Raw genomic sequence first — 25,575 nt, forward strand, 5'->3', positions numbered from 1 at the left:
GTGAGTTTAGCTCCAGGGTTGTTCATGTTACATCATTATCATGTGCTGCCATGGAATTATGTCACAGGCCAATGACCTATTACTGCCCCAGTGATGTTGAACCAGTAACCGGCTCTGTGCCCCAAATCATTTTCACTATAGTAACCCCAAATGACTCCTGCCAACTCCCACTGTCTATCAACTGCGTAATAAATAAAAGAAATACCTATGAACCAGTATTAATTATATGTTCAAGATATGATAAACATATTAAACATAACAAAAACATTAAAGGAAACATGTAAAGTCTATATCTTCATTAAGACCAGGATATTTTAACGCATCCAACTGATGAATCCAAAAAGCTTCCTTTTGGTTAAGTCTCTGTATTCTGTCACCAGAGTTATGTCCCTGTTGATAACTTGATTTAAATTATTCTCATTTATCAAATACTCATGGGCATAGACGCATACAGTAAACACGTGAAAACAGAAATCTGGAGCAGATGTGAGGAGTATGTGGCTCTGCAGGTCTTGCTTTGCACTGCAGACAGTTAAATGTGTGTCATCACCTGAGTGAAGACACTTTACATTTGATCTATGGAACAATGCTTAATTCATCAAAGCAAAAACAGTATAACTCATCTCTTATGATTACAGTGATACTTGTGAGATTATTTTCTTTATGTACTCATTTGTTAATTCATAAACATCGGGGCTTGCTCTCAGTTTGTCAAGAATTTCTGATGGGGCCCACTTGTACATGTCAGTATGAATGGATTAAACAAAGACCAAACCCAGAGAGCTTTGCACATGCTTAGGACCAGAGTAAAGACCCAAGCTTCTGGTTTTATTCAGGAAGAACAGACGGTTCTCTACTTGATAACCTGATGATCTATTAAAGCACCTGAAAACTTGGTTTCTTGACTATATTTGTGTAACACTAATTGTACTGTCTAAATAATGAACAGTCAATGTTCATCAGTGATAAGTAACTGTTGATTAAAACTCAAAAACCTGCTTCACTGAGGTGGGTGTGGTTTGAGATGATTCACTGGACTATCTGTCATCACATTCTTTGGCTTATATTGTTAAATTCAGATTAGTGTAACACGTACCTGTCAGCACCTTATTCTAACACACCTTTGCTGACTCTAAACCAATGAAACCAGAGACCTTTCATGTCAAATATGGTTACAGTATAAGGTAGTAGTGTCTTCATGTAGGAACCCATCATCTAAAAGAATAAAATGCTTTTATAGGGTCAGCAAAAAATCTCATGGAGTAAAAGTAACTTGTTTATTTATATTGGGCATTGGTAATTGAAATAAATGCAGTCAAAAATCTGTGGATATATTAAATTTTAACAAGCTGTTACACATAATCTGTGATTACTTTAGCTGTGAGTACATATCTTCTGCATACAACATGGAAAATAATCACCAACATGAATAGCAAAAGTTATTGAGTCATGGCAACTAGTCTGTATAGTCAGACTGGCTCTATTCTTATTTAAGCCCTTAGCAGTGAATGACGTGCCAGACCTTTACCTTACATTACCATATCTTGCCTGCCAGCTAAACTTTTCCTGTTAGGTATCAGGTACTTTGAAGGATATCCTCCCATGATTAATATCCAACAGAAATTCTGACACCCAATATGAGGAATCTGATGGTAAGCTTTTTATGCGAGACCACACAGTCTCTCACTGAGCTCCCACAGCTTCTTTGCCACAGCGTCATCCTTGGCTTTAGGATAGACTTCTCTCACAGTGCAGTTGGAGAAGTAACGCCCGCTGAGATGTTCGATCCCCTCCTGGACAGCACAGTGCAGGGTGGTCTGGGATCCCTGGACGGTGTTTTTGAAGAAAAACGCAGTCAGGGGTATCAGGACCAATTGCAGTACAGAGCTAGTGTTCCTTGCCAGCTCAGATTTGATAGCTCCTGCAAAAGCATAAAATAATGTAGTGTGAGTTGCCCAGTCTTTAACCGCTATGTACCAAATCCGCTGGGTCAGAAACATACATACAAGAACGCTTAATATTTGGTCAAATGTTCCTTGGGCATTTTCACCTCAGTTAGTTGATGACCACCCACAAGTTTCTGGTTGAATCTTTGACCAATTGCCTTCGGTGCAGTTCAACTAAACTCGTTGGCTCTCTGGCATGGATGTTTTTCAGCACAGTTCACAAGTTCTCATTGAGGTTTAAAAAACTATAGCGCGTAACTTCTACAGGTCCGTAAATGTCCGTTTCACCCAAGCCACTACTAGAGGAGATGACACAATGCTGATTAAGCCAATCGGCTCCTCTAACATCTCGTGGTATTTTTCAATATGTATCATTTTTAGTTTGCGTGTCGACCAGCGACATTCCCGCACTGGCGCACAGGAAATGCTTCCTCACAACAAGAAGGGAGGGGGAGGAAGAGCGGAGAGTGTCATAGCAAGAGGTAGAGTGCAGGTAGAAAGAGAAAGCAACATGGAGGTGAAGCGGCTGAGACACGGTTCAGAAGTGGATCCTACCACAAAGATAAAGCCTGGACGTTCAGCTGAAGGTCTATTAGCAAAGAAGGAAAGTGAGCGACGGAGAAGGCAAACAAGGATTTGTATTGGTGTCACTTTTCCTCGGTGGAGAGCCCTGAAGGAAGAAACTGGGCTCAGGGCAGACACGGATGTTGCCTTGCTGCTGTTGGATAAGTAAGTGACTTGGTTTATAATTATATTATGAGTACTATGAGTTGCTGTTACATGTACTGGACCTAGTAATTTATTACTCTGAACAAAAATATAAACACTCGCCAGTCGCCACACACCGTGTACACAGAGTAACACTCGCCAGTTGCCACACACCGTGTACACAAAGTAACACTCGCTTCACACCGTGTACACAATGCTACACAAGGTGGCGAACACCAGGCTGCTAACATTACATTACATTCATAGTACCATTTCCAAGAAAATACACTGAACAAAATATAAAGCAACACTTCTGTTTTTGCTCCCATTTTTGCTCCCATTTTTCATGAGCTGAACTCAAAGATCCAAGACATTTTCTATATACACAAAAGACCATTTCTCACAAATATTGTTCACAATATCTGTCTAAATCTGTGTTAGTGAGCACTTCTCCTTTGCCGAGATAATCCATCCCACCTCACAGGTGTGGCATATCAAGATGCTGATTAGACAGCATGAATATTGCACAGGTGTGCCTTAGGCTGGCCACAATAAAAGGCCACTCTGAAATGTGCGGTTTTGCTTTACTGAGGGGGTCTGGGGGGTCAGAATACCAGTCAGTATCTGGTGTGACACCATTTGCCTCACGCAGTGCAACACATCTCCTTCGCATAGAGTTGATCAGGTTGTTGATTGTGGCCTGTGGAATGTTGGTCCACTCCTCTTCAATGGCTGTGCGAAGTTGCTGGATATTGGCAGGAACTGGAACACGCTGACGTATACGCCGATCCAGAGCATCCCAAACATGCTCAATGGGTGACATGTCCAGTGAGTATGCTGGCCATGCAAGAACTGGGATGTTTTCAGCTTCCAGAAATTGTGTACAGATCCTTGCAACATGGGGCCGTGCATTATCATGCTGCAACATGAGGTGATGGTCGTGGATGAATGGCACAACAATGGGCCTCAGGATCTCGTCACAGTATCTCTGTGCATTCAAAATGCCATCACTAAAATGCACCTGTGTTCACTGTCCATAATATACGCCTGCCCATACCATAACCCCACCACCACCATAGGCCACTCGATCCACAACGTTGACATCAGCAAACCGCTCACCCACGCGACGCCACACACGCTGTCTGCCATTTGCCCTGAACAGTGAAAACCGGGATTCATCCATGAAGAGAACACCTCTCCAACATGCCAGACACCATTGAATGTGAGAATTTGCCCACTCAAGTAGGTTACGACGACGAACTGCAGTCAGATCGAGACCCCGATGAGGACGACGAGCATGCAGATGAGCTTCCCTGAGACGGTTTCTGACAGTTTGTGCAGAAATTCTTTGGTTATGCAAACCGATTGTTGCAGCAGCTGTCCGGGTGGCTGGTCTCAGATGATCTTGGAGGTGAACATGCTGGATGTGGAGGTCCTGGGCTGGTGTGGTTACACATGGTCTGCAGTTGTGAGGCCGGTTGGATGTACTGCCAAACTGTCTGAAACGCCATTGAAGATGGCTTATGGTAGAGAAATGAACATTCAATTCACGGGCGACAGCTCTGGTGGACATTCCTGCAGTCAGCATGCCAACTGCACGCTCCCTCAAAACTTGCGACATCTGTAGCATTGTGCTGTGTGATAAAACTGAACATTTTAGAGTGGCCTTTTATTATGGCCAGCCTAAGGCACACCTGTGCAATAATCATGCTGTCTAATTAGCATCTTGATATGTCACACCTGTGAGGTGGGATGGATTATCTCGGCAAAGGAGAAGTGCTCACTAACACAGATTTAGACAGATATTGTGAACAATATTTGTGAGAAATGGTCTTTCGTGTGTACAGAAAAATAGACCTTTGAGTTCAGCTCATGAAAAATGGGAGCAAAAACAGAAGTGTTGCGTTTATATTTTGTTCAGTGTATTTTCTTGGAAATGGTACTATGAATGTAATGTAATGTTAGCAGCCTGGTGTTCGCCACCTTGTGTAGCATTGTGTACACGGTGTGAAGCGAGTGTTACTCTGTGTACACGGTGTGTGGCAAGTGTTACTTTGTGTACACGGTGTGTGGCAACTGGCGAGTGTTACTCTGTGTACACAGTGTGTGGCGAGTGTTACTCTGTGTACACGGTGTGTGGTGACTGGCGAGTGTTACTCTGTGTACATGGAAGTGCCGCCGGCTTATTAGTTGTAATAATGTATTATCCGCTGGGAGGCGACAGAAGTTACGCACTATAGCTTTAAAGTAAGGACCTTAGGAAAGCTGTTCCAAAACCTTAATTCTAGCCTGATATCACTTTTAATGTGTGTTTGGGGTAACTGTACTGTTGGAACACAGCTGCATTCAAGACAGAACCTTATGGCTAATGATTGTAGGTTTTCCTGAAGTGAATGTGTATACATATGTATATGTATGTATATATATATATATATACATATATGTGTGTGTGTGTGTGTGGGTGTGTGTGTATATATATATATGTATGATAACTCCTGGGATATCAACCTGTCCAGATACGAAGCAATACTGATTGTGAATCAATGTCACCTGCTGTTGTGCAAATTGGACAGACAACAGGTGGAAAGGAGGGGCAGTTACCAAGACAACCACTATTCAGGAATGGTTTTGCAGGTGGTGGCCACAGACCATTTCCCTCTCTGCATCCTTTCTGGTTGATTCTTGGCTAGTTTTGCATTTTTCCAGTGCCCTCACCACTAGTGGTATCATGAGGCAGTAACTGCAGCCCACAGAAGTTGCTCAGGTAATGCAGCTACTCCAGGATGGCACATTCATATGCACAGTGGCCAGCAGGTTTGTGTCTCCCAGCACAGTGTCAAGAGCATAGAGGAGATACTAGGAGACAGGCCAGTACACCAGGAGAGGTGAAGGGGCCATAGGAGGGCAACAACCCAGCAGCAGGATCGCTAACTGCTTCTTTGTGCAAAGAGGAACAGGAGAAGCACTGCCAGAGCCCTCCAAAATGACCTCCAGCAGGCTACTGGTGTGCATGTTTCTGCCCTTACTGTCAGAAACAGACTACATGAGAGTGGCATGAGGGCCACAAGGGGGGCCTATGCTCACACACCAGCATTGTGCAGCCCGATTGACATTTGCAAGAGAACACCAAAATTGTCAGATTCGCCACTGGCGCCCTGTTCTCTTCACACATGAGAGCAGGTTCACACTGAACACATGTGATAGACATGACAGAGTCTGAAGAACATTCTGCTGCCTGCAACATTCTCCAGCATGACCAGAGGTACCCTGACTGCTGTTAGGTACAGGGATGAGATCCTCAGACCCATTGTCAGACCTTACGCTGGTACAGTGGGCCCTGGGTTCCTTCTAATTCATGACAATGCCCAGCCTCATGTGGCTGGAGTGTGTCAGCAGTTCCTGGATGACGAAGGCACTGATGCTATTGACTGGCCTGCCCATTCCCCAAACCTGAATCCAATCAAGCACCTTTGGGACATCATGCATCGTAGCATCCACCGCCGCCACATCACACCACAGACTGTCCAGGAGCTGACTGATGCCCTAATCTAGGTCTGGGAGGAGATCCCCCAGGAGACCATCCGTCGTCTCATCAGGAGCATGCCCAGATGTTGTAGGGAATGCATACAGGCACGTGGAGGCCATACACACTACTGAGCCACATTATGAGTTGTCCTGAGGAAATTCACAGAAGTTGGATCAGCCCATGATCTGATTTTTCCACTTTGATTTTGGGTATGATTCTGAATCCAGTCCTAAATGAGTTAATGATTTTGGTTTCCATGGATTGTTCTTACATTATTTTGTTCTCAACGAATTACACTATAGCCCCTTTTCCAACAACATTTCCAGGAACTTTTATTACCAAGAATTTGTTTACCTAGGTAAAAGAATTCCTGGTAATCTGAGTGGTTTGCATTTCCACCACACCTCAAAGTTCCAGATAATTTATTCAAATTAGCCTGATGATGTAGCTGATTTGGCGTGTGCCCTGTATTTGGCTCTGCCAGCTTGGCTGGTTACATGCTGGTGTAGAGAGTTGGGGCTGTTTGTCTCAGCCAGCAGCTAAGTTTAAAAGTATTTTAAGATAAATGTCAAACTAAGTTAGTCTACATACAGACAGCTGTCATTTCAGCTTATTAGTAACAATTCGCTATCAGCCGAACTAGCGTGCTGTCCTTGTGGAAGACATAACGTTAGTAACGGTGGATGAGAGACTGTGGATGGAGCATATTGAATATCGCTGTCTACATGTTTACATGTTCATGCTGCTGAACACATGTATTGAAAAAGTATCGGCTTCTTACTCTCCAAGGTTTAATGTCACTTACAGTAATGAGTCTAGCGGCGGTCAACTTGAGTCATTTTTGAGTTATCTTAACTTTGTTTCCAGCGCGGCCGCTCGGCGGCTGGTACCCATCCTTAATCAAAACACAAACAAAGTGAAGCCTGTAGAGATGAAAAAAAAAAAGTTTTCAGCAGCTGCCTGTACCAGGAAGTGCGGAATGCTGCAAGTGCGTGCTCCACCAATCAGTGTTCTCCGGCAAACAGCCCCGCCCCTCAAGAATTCCAGGTAATCTGAAAAGTCCTACCCCCCTACTAGGTACTTTCTCCAGGCTAAATTTTGGGGTGAGGGAAAGTTTTTTACCCAGGTAATTTTGGTGGAAACGCAAGGTGGTTTTTCAAAATTCTGGGTAATTGATAAAAGTTCCTGCGGTGGAAAAGCTTATGTATCAAAGATTTTCATCTGGAATATTTCATTCATCGAGATCTGGGATGTGTGATTAAAGTGTTCCCTTTATTTTTTTGAGCAGTGTGTATATATATATATACATATATATGTGTGTGTGTGTGTGTGTACACACATACATACACCAATCAGCCAAAACATTATAACCACTGACAGGTGAAGTGAATAACATTGATCATCTTGTCACAATTCAGTGTTCTGGCGGGAAATCTTAGGTGATGGTATTCACGTGAATGCCACTTAACACTCACCACCCAACCAAACAATGAAATGGCACTCTGTGCCTTGCCACAATGCAAAAACTGTTCAGGAATGGCCTGAGGAGGAACGTGACAAAAAGCTCAAGGTGACAACCTGGCCACCAAATTAGTTAGATCCCAACCCAATCAAGCATCTGGAGGATGTGCCAGTACCCCACCCTGCAACCTGCAGAACTCAAAGATACACTGCCAATGCCCTGGCGCCAGGCACAAGAGGGCACCACCAGAGTTCCTGTGTCCATCTCTCAACAGGTCAGAGCCAAGTCCAATCCAAGGAGGCCCCACCATAGATCAGGGGTACCTCTGAAGTACCAGCATGTCCCATGAATGCTCGAACGCTCAAATTTGGATCTGGTGAAATCGGAGGTCAGACGCCGGGAGCTGGAAGGACAAGCCCCTGCACAGCATGTACCTTGGGCAGATTGAAGAAGTGGCCCACACCAAGTAGTCCTACCAGTGGCTGGAAAAGGTTGGACTGACAGCCAGCACAGAAGCACTGATCATGGCAACACAGGAACAGGCACTTAGTACAAGATCAGTAGAAGCAGGGGTCTACCCCACCAGACAGGACCCCAGGTTTTTTTTTTTGGTGTGTGTGTGTGTGTGTGTGTGTGTGTGTGTGTGTTGTATATATAAATTACTATATTACTATATACTACTATATTATTACTATAATTTATTACCCATTCCTGTGCATGAATATAATGGTGACATACTCTGACTACTGACCTGGATGGAGGGAGTAACAGGTGACCTTGGTTCCCTGCAGTCTTTTGGCCAGCTCATGTGTGAAGAGGACGTTGCACAGCTTGCTATCGGTGTAGACCTGAAAGACCTCCATGAATGAGGTCCCCAGTCCCAGAGCTTTGTTGGTGTTCAGGCAGTCAAAATCAATTTTTCCAAAGCAATGTCCCACGGATGACACATTGACCACCCTGCTCGGTTCACACTCCTTCAGACGATCCAGTAACAGGTTTGTTAACAGGAAATGACCAATGTGATTGACACCAAACATCATCCCCAGTCCATCCTCTGTTCGACCCTGTAGGTAAATACCTGAAACAAAAACACAGAGAAAGCTTAATCCTGTTTCCAGACATGGTACCATCAAAACAAGCAAGCCTTTAAACTATCTAATATCTGTGGAAGAGTATGATGATTCCTTGAATATAAAGACATGCTAAAGTCAAAAGAAAAGTCAACATTGATTGCTTGATTCTAGAGAACTTGCATGTCTTACATATCTTTATCTATGTTATGTACTTTTTGAGCTGACTCTGACCCATTTCTGTCCGGAAGGGTAGACAAGATGTCAACTACAAACACCAAAGTGCATTTTGGTAAGACACAGACAGCTAAAAAAAAATGGTCAGTTTGTGTAACGGTGGGGTAAAGTTAGAGCAGAGCATGGTAGTATTCCTCGGATCAATGCAGCAACTTGAATGAATTAATTTCAGATTTCAGATTAAAATTTAAACCATTCAGCAAGTGCTTAACTGACTGCACTGACTGACTGAATGTACTGTGAACATGCTAGAACTTCAATCAAATTTCTTAAAAAACTTGAACTACCACCTCGTAGCTGTATGCCTCCACGCAACAGTTTCTCTTACTGGTTCTCTTTCTCTAAGTTTCTCATACAGTGCTTCACAAATGTTTTCCCCTGGCAGCACAGAAGATCTATACAATTAGCACTGTTTCAGATGGAAACCAGGATTAGTGACACCAGCTCATTATCTGACCAAATGTCTCCCTTTCTGTTCCTGAGATATGACGTTGAGTAATGGTCAAAACAGTGTTTTGGTTAACATTTTGGATATAAAAATCACCAGCTCAGTGGCCTAGTAGTAGAGTATCCGCCCTGAGACTGGGAGGTCGTGGGTTCAGTCCCCGGCTGGGTCATACCAAAGACTACAAAAATGGGACCCATTGCCTCCCTGCTTGGCACTCAGCATCAGGGGTTGGAATCACATTGGGTTAGATCACCACATGATTCCCAAGCGCGGCACCGCTGCTGCTCACCACTCCCTCAGGGGATGGGTCTAATGCGGAGAACAAATTCCATATACTCAGGTGTATGACAATCAATGGAACTTTAATCTTTAATCACTCCATTACATCCTACCAGACATTTGTGTTAAGTTTTGTCATAATTAGCATATGACTGCTTGAGTTATGGCCAAAAACATATTTTGTGACATTATACTACCTTTGACCTTTGACCTTCAACCATCGAATTCCAATCAGTTTATTGTTCAGTCCAAGTCAATGTGTGTGCCAAATTTTGAAGAAATTCACTGAAGGTATTTCTGAGATAACACTTTCATGAGAATGAGACGGTTTCAAAGTCTCAGTGACCTTTGAGCTTTGACCACCATAATCTAAGCAGTTCATTGTTGAGTCCAAGTGAATGTTTCTGCCAAATCTGAAGAAAAAAAATCCCTCAAGGTGTTCTTGAGATATGACGTTCAGAAGACAAGGTCAAAGTGACCTAGATCTTTGATCTATGACAACCAAATTCTAATCAATTCATTGTTAAGTCTAAGGGGATGTTTGTGCCAAATTTGAAGAAATCCCCTCAAGGCGGTCTTGAGAATTTGAGTTCACAAGAATGGGACAGAGGGATGCCCCCCCCCCAAAAAAAAATAACATAACATAACATAACACTGTTTTTTCTCATTTGTAATACGTCTCTGTGCTCGCTGTACAGCTTGATTAATTTTCTAATTTCAGTGTCGGTAAAACTTTCATTGATCCTTCAGGTTTTCTTCAAATCTTAAACTGTAAATAAACTGTCAACACAGATGAGAGGGGGTGTCAACTGTCAATTGTCATCTGTCAAGCACACGGGGTGATTCAGCGGCGCGTCATTTAACGTCACCGCGCTCCTCTAGGCAGGCCGCGAGGGGCATCCCGGGGGCATTCACATGGACGCACACAGCTAAAACCAGCATAGCTAAGACCAGGCGTAAGCCCTGTTGGTGCAACCGGCTTAAGTCCACTCCTTAAGACTGGTCTTAACAAAGACCGTCTTAGGAGTTACGACCAGGTGTAGTAAAGACCAGTAGTGCAACCAGCCCCAGATGTTCAAAAGATGCAGTCTCAGTGATAAGTTTAGTCCATTCCGAAATTCTTGGCCTACTTGGGCTCTTCCAATTGCGCAAGATTAATCTTGCTGCCACGAGGGAGCCTGCTAGTATGAGTTCAAACTGTGCTTTAGTGACACCTTGCGGTGCTAGCTCTCTACTCCCAAGAAGGTAAAGCTCAGGAGATTCTGGCAAATGATTCCCTACAAATTCTCGAAGCTTCTTCAGTACCTCTTTCCAAAAAGGGAGAACAGAGGGACATTCCCACATAGCATGCAAGAACGTACCCTCTGCCCTCTGACATTTCCAGCATTTTCGATCTTTTGATAGTCCCATTCTGTGGAGTTTAAGAGTAGTATAATAGTATCGATGCACAATTTTGTAATGGATAAATTTGCTTCTAACATCCCTTGTAGCCCTACCAACTTTGGATATTATATCCTGCCATAACTTCTCTCCAATATCCCTTCCCAGGTCCCTTTGCCAGATCAGCCTAAGGTTCTCACAGCTCACACTCTGAATGTCAATGATATGTTGATAGAATATTGAAGCACTGTGCATTTGTTCCTCCAAACCCTGATTACACTTCAACATACTCCTTATACTGCTTCGTAGTAGTAAATATTTAAAAGATCTCCTTTCCCATCCAGCCCAAATTCATCAATCAGTTCCTGATATATCTTGAATGTTGTATCCTTATATAGATCACTTATAGTGCATATGTTGTTTATTTGCCAATTATCCCAAAAAACTGGTCGTTTCCCTATGTGGACTTGTGGGTTACTCCACACAGAAGAATAGGCCTGTTTATATTGAGATCTACCAAGTATTCTATGTGTTTTAGCCCATACCCAATTGGAATGAGTCAAGATAGGATTTTGATTCCCATCTGTCTGCCTCTTTTGTGAAAGCGCTTGTATAGGTGTAAACGGGGCCATTAGCGATTGCTCAATTTGTACCCACCCAACCTCTGAATCACACCCTACCCAGTGCCTAGCTAATTTGGCCAACTCAAAAGCCAATTTATATGTCTCCACATTTGGCAGAGCTAATCCCCCCCACTCCCTGAGGGAGTACATTTTCCTGATGTTAATCCTAGGCCTTTTTACGTTCCTTAAAAAATCTTTTACTATTTGATTATATTGTTTAAATATCCTGTCTGGTATTATTAGTGGCAGCATCATTGAAATATAGTTAAATTGTGGAGCAGTTGTAATATTTATAGTATTTATTTTCCCCCAAAGAGAGAGGTTTATCACTTTCCACTTATCCAAGTTATTCCTAATCTTATGAAGAACTGTTGCCATATTCAGTTCGAGGATACACTCAAGGTCTGCACTTAAACTTACACTTAGGTAGTTCATGCCTTCTGGGATCCATTTAAATTGAAAAGAGGAAACTGCTGATGATAGGCATGTTCTAGATACGGGCATCGCCTCTGATTTATGCCAGTTAATTTTTTACCCAGAGATCTCTGAAAACTCCTCAATCTTATCTAAAACCAGTGGAATCCAATTAACAGGATCAGAAACCAGGAGCAAGATATCGTCTGTGTACAAAAACAATTTGTTTTCACAACTACCGCCCCATACACTTTTACTACCCGTTTCCGCTCTTATGCCAGTGGCTCTAAAAACAAAATGAAGAGCAGTGGGCTCAGGGGGGACTCCTTGTTTCGAACCCCTTGTTAAATTAAAGAAGGGAGACGTTAGGCCATTAGTTAAGACAGAGGGTTTTAGGGTTGAATAAATACATTCAACCACTTTATGAATCCATCACTAAAACCAAAACTTTTCAATGCATGCACCATGAAGCCCCACTCCATCCTATCAAACGCCTTCTCCGCATCAAGGGAGAAGGCAGCTACAGGTGTATCGTTTTCACAACTGGACCAAAAAAGGTGCAACAAGTGTCTAATATTATCGGATGATGATCGCCCCCTAACAAAGCCGACCTGGTCTGTATGTATCAAATATGCTATCACCTTTTCCAGCCTTGTTGCCAGGACTTTTGTTAGTATCTTACCATCAACATTTATCAAACTTATCGGACGGAAGCTACCTGGATCTGTGGGGTCTTAATTTTTTTTAATAATTAATGAAATTAAAGCCTTGTGTCTGGCAATTTTCCTGATAATAAGAAATGCTTCTGTGTATACATCAGTCAGTATGGGTGCTAGTATATTAATACATTTTTTATAATATTCTACAGGAAACCCGTCCAATCCCGGTGATTTCCCTACTTTTTATGCCAATATTGCAGCCCTAACTTCCTGTTCTGTAATTGCTTCATTTAGTCATTTTTCCTGACCTTCAGACAATTTAGGAAGATTAGTCTTTGAAAAAAAACTCATCGATTTTGACTGGTGATGGATTCATTTCTGATGAGTAAAGCCCAACACAGAAATCATGGAATACTTTGTTTATTTCTTTAGTAGTGGTTTCAGTGTGTGATTTCCCACCAATTTCTTTTCCTTTTCTTTAAGGTGGGCTTCCAATTTCAAAAGATTCTCCCTATGTTCCCTTTTCTTTTTGCTGGAGCATGCTATTATTTTCCCTCTTATATAGGCTTTAGAGGCCTCCCACACTGTGCCCACCTTCTCTACTGAACCAGTATTTATTTCAAAAAACCTCTTAAGATCATCCTCTATTGAATTGGCACATACTTGATCCTGTAATAGGGATACATTTAATCTCCACCTGCTTTTCTTCACTTCATCTGTCCCAATCGTCATACATAGATGCACAGCCGCATGGTCCGATATTGCAATAGGACCAATTGTACATTCAATTACACAATCAGTAATAGCTCTAAAAAATAATCAATTCTTGAATATGACTTGTGATTATGTGAGTAAAAAGTAAATTCCTTTCCCCTGGGATTAGCCAGCCTCCAGCTATCGACAAGGACCAAATCTTTCATCATCAAATGTATGGCTTTCCTGTCTGTAGGCACATGAGTAGAATGTGTAGTTTTATCCAAAATCCCATCTTGTACCTGATTGTAATCACCCGCAGTTACAGTACACAAATGCCTCCTTCTATTTCCCCCAGCATTTTATTTACCCTGTGGTAAAACTCTGATTCTTCCTTATTAGGAGCGTAAATATTACACAGATTAATCTTAACCCCATTTATCATATTATTCTACCTTCATCATCTTTATGTTGTTTTAGCAAGACAAAATTCAATTTTTTATGCACCAGTATCACAACCCCTGATTTTTTGCTAGAGTAGGAGCTAAAAAAGATTTGGCCCACCCAATCTCTTTTGAATTTAATTATTTCAGAGTCAACCAAATGAGTCTCCTGAATAAAAGCAATATCAGCTTGCTGGGATTTGAGATATGTTAAACATTTTCTCTTCTTTACAGGGTTCTGAGATCCATTTATATTCCAGCTGATAAACCTTACAAAATTAACCATTATCAAATGCTCTTAGCACTTTAGGATTTGAGAAAACCAAATACAGGATAAACATAGGTACAAATGTCCATATTATACTTGAGTGCTGTCTGACTGTCAAACAAAAAAATAAGAAAGGAAAACACATTACTTGTGCTGAGCTCCCTGCACAACCTTTAATTTCCCTCTAAATTTAAAACAAAAACAAAACAAAAACGTGAGTTGCAGAGGAAATTGGCCAGCCCATAAAAACCCCCCAAACCCCCCTTCTTGCTTATCTCATTGCCAATTTAACTTATTCACACCTGAAATATGGCTCCACTTTATCTATAAAGTAAAAATATATATATATATATAATTGGCAACTATCTGAAGAGCATTATTCCAGCCAGTATTAATAACAACAGAGCCCGACCAGTCATACAGATCAACTTAAATAATTAACCAACATTATCTGGTGTGATAAAGTCACAGTAAACTGTCGTATGAATCAAAACTCACCAAAAACTAAATCATCCATGCCCTTTGTGGGTTAACTCCACACGAAGAAAAACAATTGGAAAAGTAGAGAGGGAAAAGTGTCAGGAGTTACCATAGTTTCATTCTGGTGTTTTTAACAGGATATCAGTCCGGTCGCACAGATTGTTTGTCAATTTTTTCTAAGACTCCAGCATGCTTGTATTATCGGTTTCCGTGGAACTCGTGGTGTCGGTGCCGGTAGTATTAATCTTCTAAAGAAACTCCATTGCTTTACTGTGATCGTTGAACTTCATCTGTTCACCTCTCCAGGTGCAGCGCAGCTCTGCTGGGTACGCCAGAGTGAAACACACATCCAGAGCGTGCAACTTCATCCTCGCCTCCGTGAACAGCTTTCTTTTCTCTGCCAGTTCCTTTGTCATGTCCGGGAAGAAAGACAGTCTGCAGCCTCCCCACCACACCTTTTCTCCCTTTCTGTATTTTTCCCTCAATGCTGCTAATACTCTTTCCCATTCCAAGTAACTCAGAAAGCGGATTATGATAGGCCTGGGTGGTTTATCATCTCTGGGTATTTCTGCAGCAGTAGGATGTACCTGTTGTAGTTGTGATGGATCCACCTGTAGCCTATATCCAGCGCCTCGAAGATGATCTTCCACACACAATCCGTTGGGTTGCGGCCCTCTATTCTCTCCTTCAGGCTGATCAACCTCAAGTTCTGGCGTCTATCACGGTTGGTAACATCCTCAACAGCCGCTTTGAGCTCCTTACGTGCTTTAGCGTTGTGCTGGGCTGTCACGCGGAGGTCTGCGTTGTCGTCCTCTAGCTCTGAGATCCGGCTTTCAGCTTCCTCAAGTCTCTTCATAACGTTGTCCATGTCTGTTCAGAGCTCGGTGTTGTTAACCTTTATCTGATTTATATCCGTCTGTAGAACCTGCAGCAGTTTGCTGACCCGGCCCATTTCTTCCATAGCGTTACCCAATGCCGTTTGCATAGCAGATAAAACGCCAGCCTTGTTTTTACCACTAGAGTCCGACTCGCCCTCCATCGTGTCAGTAGCGTTAGCTTGTAGTGTTTCCTTCTTGGCCTTTCCCTTCGTCATATATTGCTTCCCACTCATAAAAGTTACTGAATGTAGGATCAAATATGGTTCACATAAGCAGTCCACAAACCCCTGTCACAGCTTTGGCAATGATACCGGTCTTAAACTTAGAGAATTTCGAGATAGTTTGGGGTAGTTTACCAGGAGCTCCTGTCTAGGTGGCCATGCGCTTGACGATCACACCGAACCCACGAATGATCATTTCTCATTAGGAAAAATAGAATTATTTTTCTGCATTACACTTTGAAGTTGTTGTTGAAATATTACTGACAATATAATAATAATACTAATTCGAAATACTTAAAACTTCTAAGACAGGTAAGGACCCAACCCACTTAATACAGGTTTCTGATTGTGTGCACTCAGGTTTATGACATTAAGCTGCGATGAACAATCTAACCTGCATTGTTGATGAGGATGTCCAGTCTGGGTTCAGATTTCAGGAAGTTTTCGGCAAAGCTGCGGACAGACTTGAGACTCCCCAAATCCAACTGCATGAACACCACCTGATTACTCCCACTCTCCTGTGGGAGATATTGAGGGGCATTTCCAGCACATGAGAAAATAAATATAAAACAAACAGACACCGAAATTTTAGGATTCGCTTGTTTAATATTGATGTCAGCTTGCTGTGTGGCAACATGGCTAATGACAGCATCCTCACAGAATCATTAGAAGCAACTATAAGCAACTTCTGTGTGGGTAAGCTCATCAGCAAGGCATCTCAGACAGAGAACCTTCTTTTGGAAGAAGAAAAAGAACATGGTAGAGCTTTACTCACCCTCTTGATGTCCTCAAGAGCAGCCTCTCCCCTCTGCTTACTCCGACAGGCCAGGATAACTCTAGCTCCTCTTTTTGCCAGATCTATGGCTGTAGTCTTCCCAATGCCTGTATTGCTGCCTGCAGATGAAAAGTGAAAAACATGGATGAAACATGTTTTATATACAAGTCCAACATACAGTATGTGGAATATACAGAATATACATTAATATATATATATATATATATATATATATATATATACATATACATATATATATGGTGAAAGAATGACAGTCATTTTTTTCCATGATAGAAGTTATGGTTACTTCTTTGTTACTATAGATGTTACTATAGCTTCACTTATCCACAGCTCATGACCATAGGTGAGGGTTGGAATGTAGATGGGCCAGTAAATCGAAAGCTTTGCCTTCTGGCTCAGCTCGCTCTTCACCACGACAGTCCGCGGAGTGCCTGCATCACTGCAGATGACAAACCGCTGATCCATCTCACGCTCCATTCTACCCTCACTGGGGGACAAGACCCTGAAATGTCTGTAATCTGTAATGAAGATTTAATGTGCATATAGTTATAAAACAGGGGTGAAACTAAAGGAATATATGTTACAAAATGACTGACATGTCTTCCACATAAAGTTTAATGTATAACAAAGCAGGGTGAATGCCATGAACATGTTTATCTTTATTTTCATAGATTTCACAAAATTTTCCAATTTATGATTAAATCAAATGTAGCAACATTAAAGGAAACTGTGGTGGCCAAAGCCACACAAAGTAAAAGCAGAAGTGTTATCGTGCTGGTGAGAGGTTTCTTCCTGGGAAGACAAAAGGCTTGGCCAAGGGCAGGCAGCTCCTAAATACTGTGCCCACCTCATTAGATCATACCATCTAGTGTTTGTATTGATTTTGGGTAAGTAAAACCTTATTTTTCCAACCAAATCTCATTGCCTCACTGCTTGGCCCTTGACAGTTGGTGGCAGTGGTGGGATCATCCAGTGGAGGGAACAGGATTTTTTTCTCTCTTTCTTGCCCTCCTCTTTAGTTTTTTGGATTTTTTTTTTAATTTCTCTTTTTACCTATTTGACCAAAACCATCCAGCAGATTTGTGAAATGATCATATTAGAGCAATACCTGACAATGTTGCCCCCTGAGCTTCGGGTTTGGACCTGAGAGCATGACCCAGAGTCAGCAATGGAGGCTGCTAAGCTGGCTGATGTCTCCAACCAGCCTAACCATGGAGCTACAGGCTACAACACATGGAAAACAAGAAAGGACAACCTCAAAGCAGCCCAACAGTACCAACACGGGCCAGCAACCAGTGCGGGTAAGCCTTCCATGGGGGAGAACCAGCCAGCTAGCAGACCATTGAAACATTCTTGTAAAAAGCCAGTCTGTTATCTCTGTGGAGTAGAAGGCCACACAAAGCCCATGTGCCCTAAAACTCAGCCCAGATGACACAAATGTGCTTTGTGGACTGACGGAATGCTTCAACCAGACCCTAAAGCAGCTGCTTTGGAAGTTTATCAACAACAGTGGCACAGACTGGGATCCGTGGCTGCCATACCCTTTTTTGTAGGGAAGTACCCCAAGCCTCCACTGGCTTCTCTCCATTTGAATTTTTGTACGGGCATGAAGTACGAGGACCTCTTTAACTACTGAGAGAGATTTGGGAGGGAGGAAAGGGGGAGGGGGGACTCTGTTGATATTATATCCTATGTTGTTCAGATGAGAGAGCAATTGGAGAAAATGAGTCAGCTTGCCCAATCACACATGGTGGAGGCCCAACAGCAGCAGAAATCCTGGTATGATCAGTCAGCCCGGCAAAGGTCGTTCATCCCTGGACAGTGCTCCTCCCTAGTGATGACAGCAAGCTTCTGGTAAAGTGGCAAGGGCCACTTGAATTCCTGAAGAAACTTGGGCTCACCATATTCCAGGTATCAACCCCAGGGCAGCCATGGTCGAGTAGAGTGCTGCATGTACGTAAATCTAGGGAAGGAGTGGGTGCAGCGACCTGAGAGGAAGGACGTGATGGTAATCAGAGGTGTGCTAGAGGAGGAGGAAGTAGATGAGCAATACTTGCCTCTGGTTGGTGCTCCAGTGGACCAAGATCTCAGCCACCTCTCAGAAGATAAGCAATTCCAGGTGAGAGAAATCTATAATTCAGAAGTATTCCAGGATAATCCTGGGAGGACAAATACTGGTGAACATGACATTGTTAAAGAAGGTTCTGCTGTGAGACGGCTGAGTTATAGGATTCCTGAACGCCTGCTATCCTCAATGAAAAAGGAGATTGACCTGCTGCTGTCCCTGGGGATTTTTGAGACTTCAAAAAGCGAGGGGTGTAACCCAGTGGTCCTGGTGCCAAAGAAGGATGGCAGCATAAGATTCTCCATTGACTTCAGGTGCCTGAATTCAGTTTCTCAGTTTGATTCCTATCCCACACCAAGAATTGATGACCTGCTTGAACGACAAGGAAAAGCAAAATACTTGACCACAATAGATCTCTGCAAGGGTTATTGGCAGGTTCCACTCACTGAGTGATCCAGGAAGCTTACAACCCTCAGGACGCTATGGGGTCTCTTCCAGTTCATGGTCCTGCCATTTGGTCTGCATGGGGCTCCAGCAACCTTCCAGAGGCTCATGGACCAGGTACTGTGTGATGTCACTGACTTTGCTGCAACATATCTGGATGACATTGTCATTTACAGTACGACCTGGGAGGAGCACTTGAAACATCTGCATGCTGTCTTGGATCATCTCCACGCTGCCGGGCCGACTGTCAACCCTTCAAAGTGTGTCTTTGCTGCCATAGAGACAGAATACCTGGGCCACATCATCAGGAATGGGGTGATACAGCTGCAGGTCAGCAAGATCCAGGCCATCGAGTCCTGTCCTTTGCCACAAACAAGGAAGCAAATATGATCATTTCTGGGCATGGCAGGCTTCTCTCACCGCCTCATACTGCAGTTCTCTGCCAGGGCAGCTCTACTCACAGACCTGACTGGATCTCTGTGTCCCAGTCAGATCCAGTGGACAGAGGAGGCAGTGGCAGCTTTCCATGACATACAGCATGCAGTCATTGAGTAAGACACCTGTGCTTTACAGTCCAAGTTTTGGTGACCATTTTATTCTGTTTAGGCCAAGTTAGTAAATTATTGGTTTGTATTATTTAGAAGTAAATGTTTCTAGTTTAACTACTGCAATCTCAGAGTGAATGTCATTAGAGTAAAGTACAAGAACAGCTATCCATAAAACAAAAGCAACATTAAAGTTTCAATAACTTTTTCCAAGCAGAGCAGGGTCCAAGCAGATTGCAAGCATTTGAATGCTTGTTTCTTTTTTAACCCTATGGGCCCGAACGACGCATAGTGCGTCCAAATTCACACCTGTTCTTCTCTAATGATTTTCTCCGTGACCGTGCGTCATAGTGAGAAGCCACGCATATCACGTGAAACAGAATTGTAGCTTTCCGGCAAGACCAACCACTTGTCAGTAGTCCAATGTTTTCACAGCGAAAAACAATGATAAAATTACACTAAAATTATGTATAACAGAGCTTTCATACAGCTTGGCACACACATTACTCTTGGATGGATTACTCGTGAATACAGGCTTGCACAGAAATGCCACACACATCACATGAAAGCACAGGAGCAGAGCTTTCCAATGATACCACACACATCATTGTGCTGTCATCCCATCACGCTATAAATACAGATCAGTTGTCTGCAAAATAAAAACCTGACGAATTTCTTTACAACCCATTATACAGATCTTGTTATCAGTCACTTCATATAGTGAGGAATATCCTATCTTACCACGTCTTAGGCTTGCATGTGTTTCTCCCTGTCTATCCACATTTGTAGTCCGGCTTTCAAGATGCAAATATCTCCATATTGTCCAGTTGACACTCCATCAAACTTTGTAGGACAAGACCAGCCACTTCACCTTTGCGCACCCAGACAACTGAGGCCTAATTATGCATGCTGACAGGGCCGTAGTCACCATATACATTGAGGGGGACATGTGCCCCCCCCCAATGCCCAAACCCCCCCCCCCCCCCCCAATATATAACTGAAACTAAAAAACAACAACAAACTTTGTTTACTGCAAACAAAGTGGCAAATATTATCTTGGAGAACATCATTGCACGTGGTTGACTATTTTTCTATGATCTTAGATGTAAATATTGCATGTTTCTTTCAGATAAAACACATTTATGACTTGTGAATGAGTCAATGGAATGAAAAAAATACTGGCATCATGTCCACCTGGCACAAACCACATGTTTTGGATAGCTGTGAAGTGACAGAATGTCCCACCATCATGGTTCTTATACTGCCAGATTCCAGAGAGTCTCCCCTCTTCATATATGGCAGAAAATGTCATTTTCCAACTTGATATGGTGAGATACATGTAAAAATGTAAGAATTTAGTCACACAGATTTGTTTTTTTCATTGATATAAAAATTAATATAAAATACAGGCACACAGAAGGACATGGAATGATGGCAAATCTGGATAGCCTGGATAGCATGTGTATGTAGCCTTTATAATGACTGTGATATGAGCTTAAAAGTAAAGGCAGTAAAAATACCAAAAAACACCTAGGGTTAACTGACAACAAGCAAAAACTTGATGCTGCATTCAGTAAAAAAATGTGTTTTGCTTGACTATATTTTGTATCAAGTTTTTATTTCATTCAAGACCTGGAATGCATCCCATGTCTATTAATGTATACACAAATGGTGCTACTATGTGACAGGTGTCAAAAGTTATCCTGCAAATGTAAAGATTAAGACCACCTGCAGGATGGCAAGAGCAGAATTTGAACTCTTGCGACTCACAAGTCATCCACCTTACCACTCAACTACTGAACCAAGCACCTAGTCACTGTGTTTCTATAACCATCAAAAAATCCCAGGGATATGCCAGTGGGTTTTGACAGGATGAACTTTGATTGAATGACGTTCTTTAACTTGAGTTGAATATATTGGATATTTGAGATTTGTCACAGGAGATTGGGAATTTTAGTTGGACTGGTGAAGTAGAACAAGATGAAGCATGTAAACTTTTAAACCACAACAGAAACAGGAGGATGCACACAATTTGTGTCATTCACCCAGGCGCAGGTAGTTTTCTAAAGACCTCCTCAACCCCGCTGCACAATTAAGTAGGATAGGATAAGTCGGAAGCAGAGGGCAGAGAAGGAGGTCACACAACTTAAAATATTCACAATAATTTAATTAATAGGGATACAATCCAAAAAACCATACATTGACCTTTGAGGAAGCATAGTACTTGCCCACCTAGGGGTTTGAACCTTTGTATCCATAGAGAAGGTGACATGCTAACTGTGCCACCAACAAGACTTGGCTTGTCATGCCTCTTCTGACAACTTCAGGCAATGATATCACATGTGCAAAACTGCTGCTGCTTTCAGGTGCATTGTCAAATATGTTGCTGACATTTCGTTAAAAATGAGATGAAACAGAAAATTTTGTGCTCACAGTACAATTTACAAGATATTGCATATCACTGCAGACTCACCATTAAAATGATCTGAGCACAATTTGAAACATATGATATCTAGTATCCAAAGAGTTTCAGTGTCCATTTTGGTTGCATTTGAATGAAGATGTTTGGAGATAAATATGTTGATTAATTTAGCATATTCTAAAAAATATTGATTGACTTCTGAATTTACTATAGGTTGCAGTGAAGCAAGGTTTTGTCACAATTCAGTGCTGAAAAAAATTAGCTCTGTAGGATGAACTGGTGATTTATTATGATTTCTTTGAAGGACGGTTAAATCATTCCACAGCCAGAAACCATGGCTTAAAGGGCCAGTGTGTAATATTTGGCATGGTTTATTGTCAATCTGAATCTGAATCTGAATATTCTACCCATTAATATGTTTATACAAGTGTATGATCGCTATAAAATAAAATTCGTTTGGTTTTCGTAGCCTTATAATTATGCTTACATATATATATATCGCCATCTTGCGCTGCCATGTATGTACGGCAGACCGTGTGGACAATCCAGCCAGCCAGAGAATGCGTTTCGCGTGTATAAATGAACCATCGAAGACAGCGGGAGGAAGGAAGAAGGAGGAGGAAACAGCAGAGTGTTAGTAGTTCGTGGATAGAGAGTAGTGAAAAGTTAATTTAGTTATAAAGTTTGCGAATGGACCACACTTACCACGCAACAGGAGAGAATGAACCCGAACCGTCATCTGCGAGGAAAAGAAGACGCAACTTCACTCCTTGTGATGCACTCTCTGCGGCGCTTTCCCTCCTGATGATATATCTCCCCAACAATGGTAGCAGTAGCACCGAATCCCATTCTGTGCATTCAGCCTCTCTTCTCGCCCACTCAGCATCAAACACATGGAGTTCCTCATCTGTATGCTCCGGCTCAAACAGGTATGGTCCTGGGTCTGTGTCCGCTACAAGAAACTCTTCAAAATCGCGTTCAAAGTCGTCCATTGCAGCTACTATAGTCCGGAGATATCGCTAAGCTAAATAAACAGCTCAGTTCTGTTTGCCGGCCACGCTGTCAGTCAGTGTGCGGGCTGGAGATTGAGCGGGGGGGAGGTCCCCACTCGGAATGGTAAACGGGTATGTATGTAAAGTTATGAAGTGTGTCTGTTACGCTAGAAGAGTCAGAGTTTGGGACGGAGTGGAGTGTTACCGGAGTTTTTGGAGTGCTCAAATAAACTGGCCTTTTTCCCGAACGCTCCTCTGGTCTCCTGCTCGTGAGGGATTCATTACAATATCGTAACATGGTTTAGATTTCTAAATAAACATTCACTTCGTCGCTAGATAGACCTACTCCTGAAAAAGTCGTGCGCAAGGCTTTTTGTCCCTACGAGGCCACCGTCATTTACCCGACGGGAGGGGTGAGCGAGTGAGCCCTGCAATCTAGAATTTGACCACTGATGTCACTGTTTTCAACCCATTTTACACACTGGCCCTTTAACAGACACAGACAATTATACAGCAACAGCAACAGTAAGAAGACGCATAAAAAATTATAGTGCATAAGTTAAATGAGTTGGTGGGGAGTGGGAGTTAGACTTTGTATAATTCCATGTGACAAATAAATGATTGATTGATTGATTGATTGATTGATTGATGTAGCCTAAGACTACTTTACTATCACTTGATAGCATCTAGCCTGAGGTTTTGTTCATTGCAAATGTGTCCTGCAATTTCCATGGCTATCACTGCAGCACACGACTGAAGCTGAGAAACAGTTGGCTCTGAGCAGAGGGCTAATTTCACTCTTCCCCAAACAAACTCCATTTCAACTTTTCCATCTTTGTGTACAGCTCTGAGGTATGCCACTGCACCCATGGCCTTGGCACACAGTTCTGTGTGTTCTGCCTTATGAGAGAGCTTGTTGTATAAGTGCATGGATTATGCAGCTGCATCCTGGTAGGATGGTAAAAGGGAGCCGTGCTTAACCACAACAAAGCAAAATCAAATCCGTTTCCAAATTCTCACACAAACCTCATGTATGCAGTCATATGCTCAGTCTTTCCAAAGTACATGCATTTTTTACTAAAACCTTACGATGTTTAACACTTCCGCGTACAAGTAAGGCACCTGGGAAAGCGTGTGAAGTCTGCAGGCACACTAATCATCCTTGCCTGAGACTGTTTATGCTTAAGTGTTTTGAATAGTAAGGTTTTAGCAAAAATGCATGTGTTTGGGGAGTACTGACCAGATGACTGGATAAATGAGATTTGGATTATACTGCAGGAGTTGTTTCAGTTTGAAAATGGATGTTTTTATAAAATTTTGCTGTTGTGGCCCCCTATTTCTTCAGTTCAAGAATTTTTCCTGTTGTTGGATTCTCTGTTTGTCAAAGTATTCTTCACCAATTCAACATAACACCGATATTAAAATGACCAGTTTCTGAGTTATCATTCCATTAAAGCAGCACTTATCAATATCTGTTTTTATTAACAGTGACTCAAATGACATGTGCGTCTTGTGTGATGAAAAGAAGTCACCCATAATGATGGAGCCATAAAGAATTATCACCAATGAAGGAACCAAAATTCTTGGACACAGAGTCTTAAAATGAAGACATGATTTATATCTGTACTTTCAGATTCTCTGTTTTATATTCTTAGAGTCTTGTTTTCATTCAGAGTTGCAGTGCCTGCAACTGAAATTGGTAAGCTATAAAATGTGCTGTAAGAGCTGCTTCTTAATGCAAAATTTGTTGAGTGTAGTCCACACATCCAATTAATAGCCTATAGAAAAAAGTCACTGGATATGTCGTCTGCCCCTCATGGCACACATTAATAAGAATCTTTACTTACCGGTCACAATCACAGTTTTCCCATCCAGCCTTGCTTTACTTGTGCACCGCTTTCCCTTAACCACAACATGGCGGTAAATGTAAGCAAACCCTACAACAACACCCACAACCAGCAGAAGAGTAGACATTGCTAAAGCCCTGGTTGCTCACACCAGACTGGCTGCACTGAGGAAGTCTGAGCAAATTTGTGTATTCAGACACACACATAAACAAACACTCATATCCTGCCTGGGCGTGACAGTGGACTCGCTGTTATCAGACGACACACATGTCTGCTGGGGCAAGTTTGGACAATGTATTTCAAGTTTGTTCTCTATTTTAAAATAAGCTCAAAGTGAAATCAAACAATACAGTCCATATTTTGGTGAACAATCACGAACACCAGCAAAATATGTTTGTAAAAATAATGCTGTGTTAAATCAAAACAATGTCTTGTGAAAGGCTTATTCTCATCTCCCTCCCATTCAGTTGCCTATCATCTAATAGGAAAGCAGCACCACCTGCTGTTGCCAACCTACATTTCCAGGCCTACAGATGAAGACATACAGTAGAACTGCTCTTTGCTGCCTCACAATGTTATTCCATATAGAATTCTTTTATATATGTGACTGTAGGAACTTTCAAATTATTCTGATGGCATACATGCAGTTAAATGTTGGTTATCAATACACCAATCAATATTTTAATTTGTGATCAAATGACAATGGGTGATGTGACAGGTGTCACAGAG

General features: G+C 42.2%; 1 protein-coding gene across 1 annotated transcript; it reads right to left on the reverse strand.

The window, feature by feature from the left end:
- Positions 1 to 1,263: 1,263 nt before the first annotated feature.
- On the reverse strand, positions 1,264 to 25,058 carry LOC125888302 (dehydrogenase/reductase SDR family member 13-like). The gene is made up of 5 exons (XM_049575565.1): positions 24,847 to 25,058; positions 16,511 to 16,629; positions 16,130 to 16,253; positions 8,394 to 8,720; positions 1,264 to 1,921 (listed from the first exon to the last, which is right to left on the reverse strand). The coding sequence occupies exons 1-5, from the start codon at positions 24,971 to 24,973 to the stop codon at positions 1,662 to 1,664; spliced, it is 957 nt and encodes a 318-aa protein (XP_049431522.1). The 5' UTR covers positions 24,974 to 25,058; the 3' UTR covers positions 1,264 to 1,661.
- Positions 25,059 to 25,575: the final 517 nt, after the last annotated feature.

The sequence above is a fragment of the Epinephelus fuscoguttatus genome, linkage group LG5 (genome assembly GCF_011397635.1).
Source record: "Epinephelus fuscoguttatus linkage group LG5, E.fuscoguttatus.final_Chr_v1".
NCBI classification, from domain to species: Eukaryota; Metazoa; Chordata; class Actinopteri; order Perciformes; family Serranidae; genus Epinephelus; species Epinephelus fuscoguttatus.